At 39.9% G+C, this 17597-nt stretch overlaps 1 protein-coding gene across 8 annotated transcripts in view; it reads left to right on the top strand.

Moving 5' to 3' along the window:
* CHD2 (chromodomain helicase DNA binding protein 2) overlaps nt 1-17597 on the top strand; it is a 123422-nt gene that overhangs the window by 3383 nt on the left and 102442 nt on the right. For 6 of the 8 annotated variants that reach the window (XM_060096880.1, XM_060096881.1, XM_060096883.1 and 3 more), the window contains exon 3: nt 15058-15289. In XM_060096880.1, the coding sequence (XP_059952863.1) occupies nt 15058-15289 (232 nt within the window). Of the gene's footprint in view, nt 1-1318; nt 1420-15057; nt 15290-17597 lie in introns of those variants that run through there. The other 2 variants (XM_060096882.1, XM_060096888.1) reach the window with 1 other exon arrangement.

Below are 17597 nucleotides of genomic sequence, written 5' to 3' on the forward strand. Positions count from 1 at the left end.
TAAATTTTTAAATATTTGAAACAAAGTTTTCGTGATGGACATATATAGAAATGTATACCACACACTTATCTAAAATAATTTGCGGTTTGGGGTAACTTCAGTAATAATCACAAAATGGAAAGAGAAGGAAATGTGAATGGAACTGCACACAAAGAGCTGTGTGTGTTCTAGGACGCTGCGTTTTCAATTTATCATAAGAACTGAAACAGTTTATTGAATTTATCTCCAAAACTTCTGCCTCTGAACCAGATTTTATTTTGATAACCTGAGGTGCGGGCAAAATCTTTTTAATCAGCCTTTTAGTTGTTACTCTAAAAGGCTGGGGGGATAGTTAGAAATTGGCATAATGCAGTTGCTTGTGGAGTGGAACAGGGAGTTTTTAAAGTGGCAGCCATTTTATGATGCTGATAATTCTTAGGAATCGGGATTTTTTTGAGAAGATTGAAAAAGTGAATTGAAACCTGAAATACCGAAGTATCTGCCCCCTCCCCCTTTTTTGTTCTTTGGTACTGAAATAAAGGGCAGCTTGGTAGTTAGCGCCGGCAGCAGCTCTCTGAGCCCCTGGCATCTTGGTGCAGGTCCAGCTCAGTTACAAAATGGCTGTTCCTTTGTGCCGCAGCGCTGACAGACATACTGCATTGCACTGTGTACTCGCCAAACAGCAGGAAGTTGCCGTGCCGAGTTCAAAGGCCGGCCGGCGCCGGCTCCGACTGCTGATTGGCTGTGCGCGCGCTTAGTAACAGCGGGTCAACAGCGGCGGCCTGTGGGCGGGCTCCGCCCTGCGACGTCAGGCGCCTCGCCGCCGGGAGGAACGAACGCCGTGACGTTAGGCTGCGTGCGCAGCCTACGTCGTTCCTCGTCGCCTAGGCAGCCGCACGCCAAGGGGCACGGGGTGGGAGCGGGGGTTGGTAGGGGGAGGAGAAGGGAATGTTGTCTGGGACTTTCCGGTGGGCGCCCTCTCATGCGCGATTTCGCCCCTGGCGGCGCCCTTCGCCTAGCCCTGTGGCCGTCTCCACACCGCAGCGTGTATTTTTGGCCCATCCCTAGGAATGGTTTTCGTCTTTTAGAAGCGGCTTCTGCTTTTGGAGAAAGTAAAAGGCACTAATCGGAAACCTTCAAGTCGAAAACCTGCCAGTTTTTATCGTTTTCGTCCTTTCTCATATCCTAGCGGGTCTTTTTTTTTTCTTTTTCTTTTTTGTGTTCACTGTGACGAGATTAGTGAGTTTGTTACCACTGACCAAAAGCGTTTCACTATCAAGAGGAGATATTTTTATTTTAATTGAAACTTATTAACGGTGTTAGAGCTGTTGTTTAATACATGGCTCATAAACAAAGGGAAGATTACTTGAACTTGTCCCCGTGCATTTTTACTTGGTACCAAACATTTTCTCAATTGGCATTTGATGGAGAAAAACTCAGGTCAGTATGTGCAAAGTGATTTATTTTTAAGATTAACAACGGGATAGTTAAGTACAAAATAGCTAGAGATTTTCACCTGATCAGTAACTACTAGGTTACTAATATTTAGGTTAACTTAAACAACAGAATACAGCAATAGGCATTCATAACTGTGCAAACAAGTGTTAGAAAACAACTCTTCTTAAGTGTTAAAGCACTTGCTGAAGAATAGTGACTCCCAAAGCTTGGCCAGTAGTGGAATTACTTGGCAAAATCTTAGGAAGCATCTCAGATCCCCCATTCTGGAAATTTTAATTCAATCCTGGTAAACTTGTTAAAATGCTGTAATGATGCTCATGGTCTGCCGTGTTTGGAAACCCTTGCAAGGATTTCTGGTTAAAAAAAAAAATCATAGCTTACCAACGGGGACTGTAATTTGGTCACAAGTAATGAATTTAATTAAGAAGGAAAGACTATATTGGTGTTTTCTTAATCGTACCCTGGTGAAAAGTTTTTTCTAAGCTTTTGGAGTGTTTTTAGCAATAACTGGAATGATCTGTCATAGTTGGCAATAGTTCAGAAATTTTTTATTGAGTAAAAGTATGGTATTTTGAAAGAGATGTTTACCTGGGTATATCGTGAGTTTCTGAATAAAGTTTATAGAAGATAAAATTCACTACATTATTAATTGGTTTTGTAGGTTCGCCATAGTCTTGGTTCTTTATGAAGAATTATTTGTGGAAACTTTAGGTGAAATTGGGTTTTCAGTTTGTTTTATAGACTCGTTCATCAAAGCTTCTGTCAGTGATTTTTAAAGTATATGCTCAAATATATATGATGAAATTTTTAACAGCCTTAGGGACAAATACTTAAGAATTTGATGATCATTAACATATTAGCAACTTCTGAAGGTGGATATAAAGCAAGAAGAAGAAAGGTTCTTTCTGTGTATTGAGATTGAATTCTGGTTAGTTGTATTAAAATTTTATTTGCTAAATACCCTAAATTAAAAGATAGAATTAAGTAACACTGCAATCGTGTTCCAGGATATAAACTGCTCTGTTGTAGATGTAATAAATATTGTTACTATGTGAGTTAAAATGAATATTACGATATAGCAGGATATCTGTGAACAGTTTGCATGCTACTTGGAGCCAATTAACTTTAAAGAACCAGAGTATTAGGTCTGTTCATTGAGCTTTCTGTGGGTTTTCCTCCTGTGTGCAGAATGTAATGAAATGGCGAGAAAAGTGCTGATTAATCTTTCCTCTTTCTTTTGGATTCTTGTTTTGAAAACCTGCAGTTTCCAATTGATATTTGGCTCTTTGGAGAGTAGCATCTTTTGTAAAGGTTAAGCAGTTGCAGGAAGGTGGGCAAACAGTATTTCATAAGAAGCTTTAGTTAGAAAAAGTTTTAGCAAGTTACTGTTTGAGAGATGAATCTGGAAGTTTAGTTGAATTTTACCTGACAGTATGTGAAACTCACAGATTTTATAATTGATTGGTTTAGTTACCCCCTCCCATATACAGCAAACCCCTGACAATTGTGAGAGATACCTCCTAAAACCACCTATTTCCAGACTCCTATCATTCATTACTTGTGACCAAATTACAGTCACCATAAAATGTGGCACAGTCAACTTGCTCCTGACATAAAAATTAAGTGACTGCTTTGTGTGACATTCGGTAAATTTATTCTGGGCATGAGCATCAGTTTTTTAAGGTCTTTTAGCTTTTTTGTTTGTTTGTTTTGAAAACCTTAGAACTCAGTTGACTTTCTTAAGGAGGGTGTTTTAGCGACGAAACAGTGTTCTTTTTAATCACCCGAGAGTTACTTTGTATACATATAAAAACAACTATGTTGGCCTACTTAGCTGGTGTTTGGTACTATAGCTGAATAATTCCCTCCTGCATTTCAGCCTGATTGATTGGGCATTGAATTCAAATTCATACCTCACCAAAATTGCCTATTACTACTTCTTTGGAACTTTAGTGTTATTAGTACAAATCCAAACAACAAAAGTTGACACAATTCACCAAATGCCCAGGGTCTGTTTTATGTTTATTTTGTTTTCAGTAATTTAGCACAGTGTTGGAACACATATTTTATATGTTATGACCTTGCCCCTAATCAGTCTAAACTAATTGATAAGGGAAGTCTGGGGGCAGAGACCCTTTTATTAAAAGCTCCTATACTGGGTGTATTGGAGGTGGGGGGACAAGGCTTTGCTTGGTGAAATAAATCATGGAGAATGTAGGTGTATGGAAGGCACTCATGCTGCATTTCAAAACAGTTCCAATTTAGCTTCTTACTGTTAACATGTTTGGTTATCTCACCTTTTTTTCTTCCAGTTTTATTGAGATGTAATTGACATACAGCACTGTATAAATTTAAGGTGTACAGCATAATGATTTGACATACATACATCATGAAATGATTACCACAATAAGTTTAGTGAACATACATCATCTGGTAGATACAAAATTTAAGAATTGTTTTCCTTGTGATGAGAACTTTCAGGATTTTTTAAACAACTTTTCTATATAACATACAGCAGTGTTAATTATATTTATCGTGTTTTACCTTACAGCCCTAGTACTTATTTGTCTTATACTGGAGGTTTGTACCTCTTAGCTATCTTCATTCAATTCCCCCTCCCCCCAGACCCCTCACTACCCCCCCATCCCCCAACCCTGCCTCTTGTCCACAAATCTGATCTCTTTTTCTGTAACTTAGTTTGTTTTTGAAGTGTAATTGACCTACAACATTATGTTAATATGTTTGGCTAAGGTCACCATTTTTGTTATTTTAGTGATAGCTTCTGGAAAGTCCCCACAGTTTAGGGGAAAATGTGATTACTCTGATCTTGATGGGGAGAGTTGCAGAAGAGCAGCAGCTAAGGCATCATTCTAAAGATAGTCTTGATTTTATACTTAGGATCCAGTTCTGATGAGTTATTTTGTAATTTGTGAAGTCTTTAACTGTTCCTTCCGTGCCGGGCAAGAGCTGTGTACAATGATGGGCACTAGTGCAGCATTTACTTTAGTACTGAAAACGTTTCTTCCCAATTTAGGCTAATGAAGTACACTGTTGGAATTTTCTCATTTCTGAAGTGTGGATATGGGACTTTCCTGGTGGTCCAGTGGTTAAGACTCCGAGTTTCCACTGCAGGGGGCTCGGGTTCGATCCCTGGTCCAGAACTAGGATCCCGCATGCCGTGCGGCACGGCCAAAAAAAAAAAAGTGTGGATAATGATAGTCTTCACTGGGTTATGAAGATTAAATCATACAATGCCTATAAAGTATTTAGCAAAGAGAGACTGTTACACTGAAAGTACTCAGTAACTGCAAGCTGCTAGTAATATTTTATTCCTAATGCTTCATCTTTCTTTCCTTTTCCGTTCTTTCTAAGTCCCTCTTTAAAAGCCAGGCTGCCCGTGAGGTTCTGTGGCTGGTGACCTGGCCTCCCACAGGAGTCTGGTCTATTTAGACAAGTTAGGAGAGAGGTTTGTTAAAATGACTTTAGGAGGCAGGTCCTCTTTTAGTTAGTTGAAACCTTGGGTGTATTTTGCAGTTAATCCTTTAATTGTTTTTATTTTTAAAATTTATCCCTCTGAGAAACCCAGCCTTTTGAAGGGAGCATATGATTCTTTCTGGACTAGACCAGCTTGTGTGAGTCATAGCCCTCCTCTTGGCAGTCACTCTGAGTAGATGCCTTATTTCCTCCTTCTGGAGCTGGTGATGATTGCCCTGGTTTACCCTCTGCCTCATTTCCCTCTCAAGCTGTACAAGAGTGAATAATTAATACCAAGGTGCAGTGCTGTTTGGATATAAATGTAACTGCAGTAATATTTACAACAAAATCTAATTGGCCGTAGCTTGCTTTTACTAATCAGTCTTCACCATAGTGGCATTTGATTTAACATAATGCCTAATGTCCAGTTTATTCTGTTAGGCCTATAGTCTCATGATTTGTGTTTTGGGTTTTCTCTTCTTTCTTCATTTCCTTTACTTTTGGTTTATGAGTTTGTTGAATTCTATTTTTTGTTTCTACATCAGGTCTTGGAGAGCTTCTAAAAATACCAATGTGCAGCCCAACCCCTGTGATTAATTTTTAAAAGCTCTCCATGTGTTTCCAATTTGCATGTGTTTCCATATGTTTGCATGTTTCCCCATGTGTTTCAAATCTTCTGATGGAGCACTTGTTATATTCTTTTCTAATCCTTTGTCTCTCCATTCCTTGTCCTATTTTCTCAGTTCCCTTTTTAGGGCAGCTTGAATTTGGAGGTCTGGAAGCAATGGGGTGCTGATAAGGGGGAGTTGTATGCTTGATGGAAGAGGAAAAGTTTCCGTTTCAGTGTCATGCCAGATCCTGCTGTAGCATACCTTTGAAATGTTTATACTGATGGGATATTTTCACCTCCAGTTGCTTTAAATTCTAGTGCTATATCTTCGTTACTGTGATTGTCTACTTGAACCCATTTGGAGACCCAAAAGTTTGGATTCCAGAATTAACTTTGAATGCAGTTACATTCCATTCAGAATTCCTTTTCCCCCCAGCTGATAAAGGTAACTTAGGGCTAGAGCAGTGGCCCTGGATTGTGCTATGAATCAGTTATTTAGAGTGATATTTGTCACCCACTGGTGGGTTGTGAATTGTAACCAGCGTTAAAAACAGAATAAGAGAATAGAATATAAAAATAAACCTCAGGGTATTGCATTTGTATGAGTTATTTCTTAGTCCAGTCGTGGCTGGTAATCTTTCATTTGGATTTTGTCATGAAAGAAAATAACACGTGAATACCAGAGTAGATTTGCATTTTATTGAGTGCTCTCTGTGTCAGGCACTGTTTCAAGGAGTTTTGAATGTATATTTTATTAGGTGTGAGAGTATTGTAGCAGAAATGATAGTGACCTCCTTCCACTAGCATTCCCAGGTTAACTGTCACAGAGCTTTCTTCTTTTGAACTTCTGTGGGTGGTCCTGTGTCCTGCTGAGCTCTTCTTATACCTATGTCATCCTGTTCCTTCAGTGGGGTTGTATACTTACCGAGGATTTATAGTTACTTCTCCTATCCGTTTATTCTGGTTCTGCTTACAGTTGTGCATTTCAGTTAAGTATCAAACCAGTAGATGAAATGATCGTTGAGATGTTTCATTGAAAACTGCATTGATTGTTTTGGAGAGATTCAATAATTGCTAACAATAGTGCCTACTATGAGCCTGCACCTTGTTCTAAATCCTTGATGTGTGTTACTCTGAGTTGTCCTCACATCAGGTCTGTGAGGTAGGTGGGATTATCACCCCTCTTTTGTAGACGAGAAAACTGAGGCACAAGGGGGAATAAAGGGTAGATAGAACTGGATTCAGACACGGGCAGTTTGGCTCCAGGATTAGATACATAGGTAAGAGGAAACTTATGTAGGTGATTGGGGAAAATAGCAAAACTGTAGACTAATTCTGTACTCTATTTGTCTTAAAAAACTTTACATTTTTAAAGAAACCAAAAGCTGAAAAATCACTGGTGTGATTTATGCCAGAGACAGATTGCTTTTCGAAAGGCAGTGATATTACATGGAAAGATTCAAGTTAACTTGTATCCAGTGATTCCCCTGGGGGTAGTTTGAGAAACCGATGGGGAGTAGTGCGAGGAAAGGTGGTGGGTTGGAGGGGTGCTGGAGAGGAGAACCTGGCCCTCGTCTGGTTGGACAGACTCCAGCGCCACACATGCACTTTGGATTTGGCCACAGTTTGTAGAGACTGAGCTTTGCTTCTAATTTTTGTTTTTTGTTGTGGTAAACTTAGTTCCCACATAGGCTTTGCATCAGAATCACTTGTGAATTTAAAAAACCCGGGCCCATACCTGATTGGATTTGGGGGGTCTTGTAGTGGGAGGGGAGGGAGGGAAGAGGAGAGAGAGGAGGGGAAGGGAGGGGAGGGGAGGGGGGAGATAATCAGGATTGTCAGAAGGGCTCCAGGTGTGTCCATTGCAAAGCCAGCGTTGGGAACACCTGTCCTATAGACATGCCCTCTGGGGAAATGGTTCCTGAGTGTGGTGGCTGTCAAAAACTTTAATTAGAGGACGCCTTCAGTTCCGGTTGATAATGCTGGTTGATTTGACATTAAAATGGAGGGCAGTATATAGCTGGTAAGTTGTCATTTTGAGGGAAGGGGGTGATGGGTCAAATTCTTGCAGTGTTCCAGTTCCCTTGCTTGATTAAAAAGTTTGTTTCCTCTGAATTTAGCTTTATATAGGCATTTAAGTCCCCAGATTTACTTGCTAAGAATCACCTGGGGTGCTTGTTAAACATATTCCCAGGTTTCTCCCCTGGAAGTTTGAGTTCAGTCATTCTGGGGTGGTGCCCAGGAATCTGTACGTTGAACAACAGCCTCCCTTGATTCTTGCACTGAGGCAGGTTTGGGAAATAAGGGCTAATGGAACGGGACTTTGGGTCTCTTTTCTGTTTCTTTTTAGCTGTAGAATCTCGGGCAGGAGCCTCTGAGCTTGTTTCTCTATCTTTAAAATAGGAGTAAGGGTATATAATATGTCTCTCTTGGGGAAGTTAGAATTAAGTAAAATACTGTTTTTATAACACTAGTTTTCAGTTTGGGGACACCACCTCCTTCCCCAGCAAGACTTTTGGCAGTGTCTGGAGGTATTTTTGGTTCAGGTCGGGGTGCTGCTGGCATCTAGTGGGTAGAGGCCAGGGATGTTGCTCAACATCCTACAATACACAGGACAGCCCCCCTATTCTCCCCCAACAAAAAAACATCAGTGATGCTGAGTGTGAGAAACTGGTCTAAAACACTAAAGTGCTTGCCCCAGTGATTGTTGGCTGTTATTAAGAAAGTTGGGAGCCCTCACTTTTCCTTTTCTGTGGCCTGATTCAGGGACTTCACTTACTTCCTATGACAGTGTGGTCATAAGTTCCACATTTACTATTGAGATTAGCAGCCAGGACAATTAAATCTCCTTTGAGCTTTGGAGTTGCTAACTTATAAAAGTCTAAAACTATAGTCTAAAAGTTGTTAATAAGGAAAGATAAGACTCAAAGGGCTGAAAGGAACTCCTGGTCAAACAAGTTCATCTAACCCTTAGGGTTCTAAATGGATGTAAATACATCAGTTGGTATGGTAGATAATAGGGAGAGTTCTCTCTGTAACTGCCTTTCACCGAATGAAGTGTTAGTCTTCCATGTTGCTAGCCGAGTAGAAAGCTTGCCTTGCCTTTTATGTTAATCCTTAGTGCTCAGCCAGACCCAGATTGGGGTAGGTATTTGTGAAATGAATATTTAATTTGTACCTTATCCAGGCTTCTTGTTATAATTCACTTTTCCCTAATGATGTGTATGCCTGGGTTCCATTTGTTTAATGGTTCCTAAACTATATAGGACTACTCAAATGTTTACTGGTTGTTGGGGAGCAGAAGTAGCATAATAGAGATAAAGGTGACTTCTGCCTGGCACCAGTTGAGAATTTTAGAAATATGGTTTTTAAAGGTAGACTTTTTTTCCCCTCCTTTACCATTGGGTTTCTTAATCTTGGGGTGGGGTGGGGTGGTTTACTGATGGGACTGAATTAACCCTTTATCTTCTGAAACTACACAGCATTTTTGTGTGCGTTTTGTCTCTTGCATATATGTACCTTTTTCTGAAAAGAGGATCCTTAGTGTGTCCAGTGTTAAAGTGAGTTCCAAAAGAATTGCCGAATCCTAGGAAGGTCTACTCTGGGATACTGATCAGTTCTTCAATGCTAGAAACAGCTCTTTTTTTTTTTTTTTTTTTTTTGCGGTACGCAGGCCTCTCACTGTTGTGGCCTCTCCCGTTGTGGACCACAGGCTCCGGACGCGCAGGCTCAGCGGCCATGGCTCACGGGCCCAGCCGCTCCACCGCATGTGGGATCCTCTCGGACCAGGGCACGAACCCGGGCACGAACCCGTGTCCCCTGCATTGGCAGGCAGACTTTCAACCACTGCGCCACCAGGGAAGCACGAAACAGCTCTCTTTAGAAATTAAGAAAAATTCAGAGAAGTTCAAAGAATAAAATTAAAGTTTTCAACAAGTTAGATATAGTTAAAATCCTATTCACCCTTTTTCCCTAGTCACTTTCATGAACTTGGCATATAAAAACCTTGGCATTTTTAAAATGCACATGGTTCATGTAATATATTTTGTGTTTAAAAAAATATGATAGTTTTGAAATTGTCATATTGATATTTATAGATCTGATTCATCCCTAGTCTTAACTGTTGTAGTTAATTGCATAGTATGAATGTTTCACATTTTATTTTTGCATTTTCATACATGAACATTTAGGTTATTTCCTTTTTTTAATCTTATGAGCAGAGCTCTGAACATTTTTATACTTTCCATCTCCTGCACACGTTTGATAATTTGTTTAGGTTATATACCCACTGATTGACTCACACGATTCATGCCTATTTCTAGGGTAATATAATGCCAAATAGCTTTCCAAAGCTTCTACTGATTACTTTCTCAATAATGGTATATGAGTACTATTTTCCCTACTTTCTCATCATATGTTAATGTTAACCAGACTTTAATTTCTGCCAAGCAGATGAGTGTAAAATAATATGTTGTAAATACGCTTCCCAAATTACCAGTGAGGTTTAATTACCTTTTTATATGTTTATGGGCTATTGCAGTTTGGGTTTTGTAATTGTCCATTTCCTTTGCCTAGCTTTTTATTGGATTTTTCTTTGCTATGTAACTCTTCATATGTTGTATGTATAAATCCTTTGTTGTGTATACATTGAACTTTCTTTTCTCAGTCTCTTACTTGTCTTTGAAATTGGTTTATAATGTAGCTTATTTTCAGAATCATAGGACCTGAACCAGAGGTGGAGGAGGTCTTAAAGATACTGTTCAATTTATTTAAGGAGCTACAGCCAGTATTTTTTTCATCAGTAAGAAACTCGTGACTTAATCTTTGCCTTTCTATCCTCTTATGACACATAGAAGTGACTGAGAAGGACTTGTTCTGCACCACCCTTGGAATGATTCTGGTCTTAATCTCTTGTTGGGTGGTTTAATAATCTGTTTAACTGATTATGACAGGGACACCAACACCACTTAGAGGTTAATAGTAGTGTGGATTTCATAATTGAGGCTGTGGGGCTGGGGGATGACATACACACACTTGGGTTAGGCCTCTTATGTAAAATGAAGAGAAGGATTAGAGGGGAATGTTTGCAAATGGCACAGAAGTGCTCCACAAATGTTAGCTATTTTAATATTGATAGAACATAGTCTGGAGATAAACTTTATGGAATTCCAGTGTAGATGGCTTTGCGTTTTTACCAGATTTTGCTTTCACCACCACCACCAAAAAAAATCCAGCTCTGCCAAGCAGTTCAGCCATTTTGTAAGTTTAGGAAAATAAACAGTACCCAGTAAGTGCTGAAATGGCAGCTCTTGGGCTGAGAACCCACAGGCTTGCTCTGTAGCGAAGTGTTGCTGTGCTGCCCTCTTGTGGTTATTTGGGAAGCGGTGATTAAAAATTAAAAATGGAACAATAGCTATTAATGCTGCTTGCTTCTTCCAGAGTTCAGTTGTAAGAGGCACTTAGTCACTCCATTTTTGCCAGCTTCAAAAAGGATTTTGAAGAGATGTCAAATCCTTTTTATCAGTGAGTGAAGTGTTAAGCTTTTTTTTAAATAAGCATTTTTCTATTGGAATTGAAAAACTCCCAATTTTGACTTGTCCCTTTTATTTATTTTTGCATTGTATTTCCCTTGTGATGATTGTTCAGTCAAAAATTATGAAACTTGTTTGCAGCTTCGGTTTTGAGTAATTTTAGGTTTATTTTTCATGAGGATTCTGTATTTATGGTGGTTAATCATTCCTGGAAATTCCGTTTTTAATTGCCTTATAACTATTAATGCCATTGGAAATCAAGTAATTTTATTACTTTAGATGAAAGCTTAGCTAAAGGACTACTCACCCACTAACTTGATTTGTCCCTTTTTTCAGTCCTGTGGACGTCCCACATCTCCTATTCTAAATCAACATGACAAGCTACAACTTAATATTGATAGTATTTAGTATTATCATTCCCATTAATAGTGAATCTGCATAATATTTCAGGAAATATCCTGCCCTTTGAATGAATAATTAGACCATCAGTGCCTTAAATGTGAAGGTATTCATAGTTTTTTCCTAAATATTCTTTTTCTATTTCAACATTTAGAAACTTGTCCTCCTAGGAGAAGTATGCAAATTAATTGAGTTATGCCTTTATTAAGGCTTATTTTTAAAAACGTTTTTTCCCCCGAATATTATTTTAGGTCTCGTAAATCTGACTTGTTTCAGAAATGATGGGGAAAAAAAAAAAAACACTTGGTCTCACCCTCATTCATATCTTTAGCTCATTTTGTATAGGATTGGGGATACTTAACATCCCTTGCCTTGAATTTGACTCTTTTGGTTGGGTTTTTTATGAACCATTTGAAACATTAAAAAGATTAATACTTACATAACAAATGACTATGAACTCAACCACTCAGCCTCAGTCATAAAACCCACCAATATCATTTTTTTTTTCCTTTGGTCTGTGTCAGCTCTTAGTTGAGGCGTGCAGGATCTTTTTTTGTTGTGGCGCGGGCTCTTCCTCGTGAACGGGCTTCTCTCTAGTTGTGGCGTGCGGATTTTCTCTCTCTAGTTGTGGCGCGTGGGCTCTGTAGTTTGCGGCATGCACTTAGTTGCCCTGTGGCACGTGGGATCTTAGTTCCCCCCCCGACCCACGTCCCCTGCATTGGAAGGTGGATTCTTTACCACTGGACGACCAGGGAAGTCCCCCACCAATATCATTTTCTGATTACATCTGCCTCCCTCAACCCCCAGAGGTAAATACAGTTGTAAACTTGATGTTTATCTTTTCTTGGGTTTGACTTTCAGAGTTACTAATTTTTTTTTTTAATTGCCCCAGTAAGTAGTTCATGGAATCCACTAGGTACTTCAAATAACCCGTCCCACAGAGTAAACCACTGTTAGCAGTTTGGTGATTAAAATGTATTTATGCACATAGACATAGATGTGTTTTTTACCTAAAAGGTGTTATATGTATTTTTATGTTTCCAGAGGTCAATTTCCTACACAAACACAAATACAGAGCTGCACATGAAGGCATATATACAAAGATATTTATAGTTTTATTGGTTATAGTGAACAAATTGGAAATCTGAATACTCAGAAATATAGAGATATGGAAGTATATCCCAGACATTTGTCGCTTGTTGGTTAAGAGAACAGTTTAAAAATAACCTAAATGTTCCATTAATAAGGGGGCAGTTTAAATAAATGTAGTGTATTCATCCTATGAGGCAGTTCAAAGAGAATGAGATATTCATATACACACATATACCCTGATGTGGGAATTGGCATTGGATGTTTCCATCACATTTGCAATGATTTATGTCACAGGTTAAAAGAGGGCACAGGCCTGAGATGATCTAGGACGGAGACCCAAGCCATGGAGGCCAGAGCCTACACCTTTTAACTGTACTTCCTCTTTTTTTCTCTTGCCTGGTGACCACCTTCTGAGTGGTCACAGTGGAGAATAAGTGACTTGAGATGCCTTAGTCAGCTGGACTAGTCAGCTTTACTGTGCAAAGGACCAAGGAGTCAGTAAGTATAATGAGGCTTTGTAGGCACTCAGTCGCTGTTACAGGGATGCCTGACTGGTTTTGGATGTTGTGTAACAGGGATAAGGTTTATTTTCTGAGTCTCTAAGGCTTTGAACTCTTGCGGTAAAATAGAATATGAGCTTTTTTTTTTTTTTTTTTTTATTTTTTTTTTTGCTGTACGCGGGCCTCTCACTGCTGTGGCCTCTCCCGTTGCGGAGCACAGGCTCCGGACACACAGGCTCCGCGGCCATGGCTCGCGGGCCCAGCCGCTCTGCGGCATGTGGGATCTTCCGGGATCGGGGCACGAACCCGTGTCCCCTGCATCGGCAGGCGGACTCTCAACCACTGCGCCACCAGAGAAGCCCAATATGAGCTTTTTAGAGCCACACTTGAGGTGGAATTCCTGCTCCCCTCCCCGACTCCCCCAGCACTTTATAGTTTTGTCATTGACCAGGTTATTTAAAACTTCTCAATTTTTTCATCCTTCACATGGGAATAATAGTGTCTAAAAGTGTTGTTCTGGGAAGTAAGCAAAATGAACATATACGGTACTCAGCATATTGCCTGGCACCTGTTAGATGATCAGGCAATTAGTCAATGGTCTTCCCTTCTGCTCCCCTTCCCAAGGTAGACGCCCTCCCCCTCCACTTATTCTCATTGCTTTCTCATCTTAACTAAAGTCCCCTCAACTGCATTGTGCTTGCTGTGGATCACACTGGACATTTGGGTCAATCCCCATTCCCAGTGTACTCTCCTGTTCATTCTGTGGACATGTTTGTCAAGTGATAGGGCCTCATTTCTAGTTTGGAAGGGAGTGGTGGTAAATAACAAAAATACAAAGCCTCTCTCTCTCTGTGTCTTTCTTTTTTTTTTTGAGCCTTTCTGGCTTCGTGCCCTGTGTCTTTTATCTCCTAGTTGCTAAACTCGGGGGGCCCTTTCTGCTGATGTTGCTCTAGGTTGTGGGTTGCTGCTTGCCTCCTCCTCTGCTCTGCCTCTCCTAAATGAAAAGACAGTTTTTAAGCAGAAGAGTTGAGTGAGCTGTACACTTTTTTCCTGTAGAGTCCATCAACGTTAGGTCTTCTCGCTTTAGAGTATCCTCATTCCTACCAGCATGCCCATGAATTGCTTTTTAACTGTTGGAGAACAGGGGGTGGTATATTGCCTTCAATCTTCCCTGGCCGCAGTGTGTGTGTGTTGGGGGTGTGTGTGGGGGTGTGTGGGTGTGTGGGTGGCTTCTGCTTTCATCTACCTACTTACCATTGCTCTTTCCTGGGAGGGGTTTGGAATGAGGAAGGGGTGGGGCTGTGTGGAAGCCAATGGCAGTCTTCATTGGGTTAGGCTCTTTGTTTATTCTTTTCTGTTAAGTCTACCAGGTCTGGGACTCTCAGGAGATTTCAAGGCAGGAGTTCTGGTTTGGGGTTCGTGTGTATGTTTTAATTTGCACCTATTTTTGAGAACCACTGATTGGATAATTGCAACCAGATTGCATTTTTATTCTTCGGGTGACTCTGCCTTGGTTTTGTTTTGTTCTCCATTGGTTTCTTTTTTGTTTGTTTGTTCGTTTCATTTTGGTTTGTTTTTGTCTTCATCTTAAGTAGGGAGGGACTGATGATGAACAAATAAGACTTAGTGGATTCAGGCAGATGGACCTGGTTTCAAATCCTACCTGTGTCATCTTGGGAGAGTTACTTAACTACTTCTGAGCTTCAGTTTTTCCTCATCTGAATGAAGGACAAAATAATATCCCCCTTTTAATTTTTTTTAAAAAAAGCTAATCTTATATAAATTAGGTGGCATATGGCATCATGTACATACTCAGGAAATGGTAGCTATTAGGGATGTTGAGAATGGGACTAATGACGTTGTTTGCAAATAAGACTATAAAAGTGAATTAGAAAATTTTGATCTTGTATTACCAAATTACTATCTGCTGTCATATTAACACTAGGATTTTTATTTTAAAACAGATTTATGTGGCAGTTCTTAAATATTTAAATTTTTTTTTTTTTTAATTAAGTCATTCAGCATCTGAAGAAGCTTCGGGTTCAGACTCAGGCAGCCAGTCGGAGAGCGAGCAGGGCAGCGATCCAGGAAGTGGACATGGCAGCGAGTCAAACAGTAGTTCTGAATCTTCGGAGAGTCAGTCAGAATCTGAAAGTGAATCAGGAGGTTCCAAATCCCAGCCAGTTCTTCCAGAAGCCAAAGAGAAGCCAGCCTCTAAGAAGGAACGGATAGCTGATGTGAAGAAGGTATCGGCTTTGCTGTACAGTACAAACGTGCTGTAAGCTAGGACCAGCTAGCAGACCTTTGTTTCCCACGGAAAACTCCCTAATGTATCTTGATAATGAAAACTCATCTACAGCCATCTTTTCTAATATTATACTGTCTGTGGGTCTAACTGGGGAATGCTTTCTGCTCTACTCATTAGACACAGGGCTATAAGGAAAATAATTACATAAACCATCAAATTATAGGGCAGAAAGGCCAATTTTTGTTGTTTTGGTTTTTAACATTTAAAAAGGGTGGTTAAAATATATATATATTTTAATACAGCACTGAATTGTACCAGAGAAAGTCATTCACTGATGATTGTGGAATGCAGTTGTAGTGTGATGGATAATCCCAATTCAAGAATAAGGGTAGTTTTTGTTCTACTGAAGAATGGAAGGAGAAATACTCCTCACAGAAAAGAAATTATCTGTACCTAGGCAATGTAGGTATTCTTTGCTTAACGAGAATCTTCCAGCAGAGAATGCAAAAAGGCAAAAATTGAGTTGCATAGCATTTTTTCATTGATGTCCAAACTTTGGGATGCGTCCCTTTTGGGGAAGAATTAATGACTTGGTCTAGTTAGTCATGAGAAATGCAGCTGATCTTTTAAAATTCCCTTTTGAGAGAATTAAGTTAGAATCACTGAAAATATAAAAAAGATTGCTTTTAGAAATTTAGAAGTAAAATGTCTTAAAGAAACTAAAAGCTTTATGCTAAATCAGTTTTTCTTCTAAAATACAAACCTACATCTGCACACAAAGATTTTCGTAGAGCTACAAACAATTTAAAATTACCTACAAGCTTTACAAAATAGCTTCAACAGTCCTGAAATTAAAAAACAAAAACTGCTTTTAACAAAAACTGGGATTAACTGTGTTATTTCATTTCTTCTATTCCCAGCGTAGTCATTGCTTAATGGTAAGTGACGCTTAAGAGCTGGTGGGAGGTTGGGGAATGCTGATAGTAGTGTTAGGGATAGGAAAATGAAAGCTGTCCTTGCTGATTAACTCATCACCAGGGAAGTGACCTTCTAACACTCAAGTGTTGTGCTTTGTTGCCTGCTCAGTGTGTGGGGACCTTTCACAAGAGACATTTCAGGTGCTGACCTATTTCAGAAAGACCCTGAATGTCGAAGTACCACTTAGAGATCTTCTCTGAGTGTCATTCAGCTCAGAAATTTACCTGCAGAAGGTCTTGCTTGGCCATCTTTTGATTTTCTTCTGTACAGGGGAGAGTTCTTTACTTGCAGAGAGTAAAGGAAGCCATAGAAAACACGACTTGCGACAGGTGTTTAAAACTTTACTGAATTCATGCTCACTGTCTGGAATTCACAGTTTAACTGTAAGACCATATACATATATATATATATATGAAACTCCCTTTAAAGAGATAAAGGGAAATAAGACTGAATTTTAAGATAGAAGTACAGCTTTAGTTAGGTGATAAGTTCTAAAAAGTTAATAAATACATGGATGAATGTACTAGCCAGTTAGAATGATTGGATTGTGACTTTAATAATTATTCTAAAATGAGCTTCTAAAGAAAGCTCTTTGTTTTCTGTACACACTTCCCTTTCACATGGTAGCTTTTTTTTTTTTTTTTTGCTGTACGCGGGCCTCTCACTGCTGTGGCCTCTCCCGTTGCGGAGCACAGGCTCCGGACGCACGGGCTCCGCGGCCATGGCTCACGGGCCCAGCCGCTCCGCGGCATGTGGGATCTTCCGGGATCGGGGCACGAACCTGTGTCCTCTGCATCGGCAGGCGGACTCTCAACCACTGCGCCACCAGGGAAGCCCCACATGGTAGCTTTTTATTGAGTAGTTGAATTAGATATCATTAGCCCTCAAAAGGACAAACAGGAACACAGGATGATTTTAGGATGTATGCATTACAGTATATACAGTGATAAAGTCCCAGCAGGTGAGCCTGAATGCTTGTCTAATATTTTTAAATGGTAAAACTAATTGATGTAGTGCCATTTAAAGCATTGAGCCACCCAGTTAATAAAAGCTCCACAAATACCTGTGCTGAGTCATTTCATAGCTCTAGGAGAGGTCCAAAAAAGGACGGGGGAGGGGTTGGCAGGCAGCGCTAGAGCCAAGCTCTTTGCTGCCTTTCTTTCTCTGCCCCATTTGTTCAGAGTGTATGGCATGTGCTGTCTCTCTTGCCTGCATTTCCTTCTGCTTGGTTATTACTGACTCCTGGTTGGACCTTTTGTCCTCCAACTCATATTATTCTAAGGTTGTTAAGGATTTTCTACTTTTATAAACTGAATTTATAAACTGAG

Source organism: Mesoplodon densirostris, chromosome 4 (genome assembly GCF_025265405.1).
Source record: "Mesoplodon densirostris isolate mMesDen1 chromosome 4, mMesDen1 primary haplotype, whole genome shotgun sequence".
Lineage (NCBI taxonomy): Eukaryota > Metazoa > Chordata > Mammalia > Artiodactyla > Ziphiidae > Mesoplodon > Mesoplodon densirostris.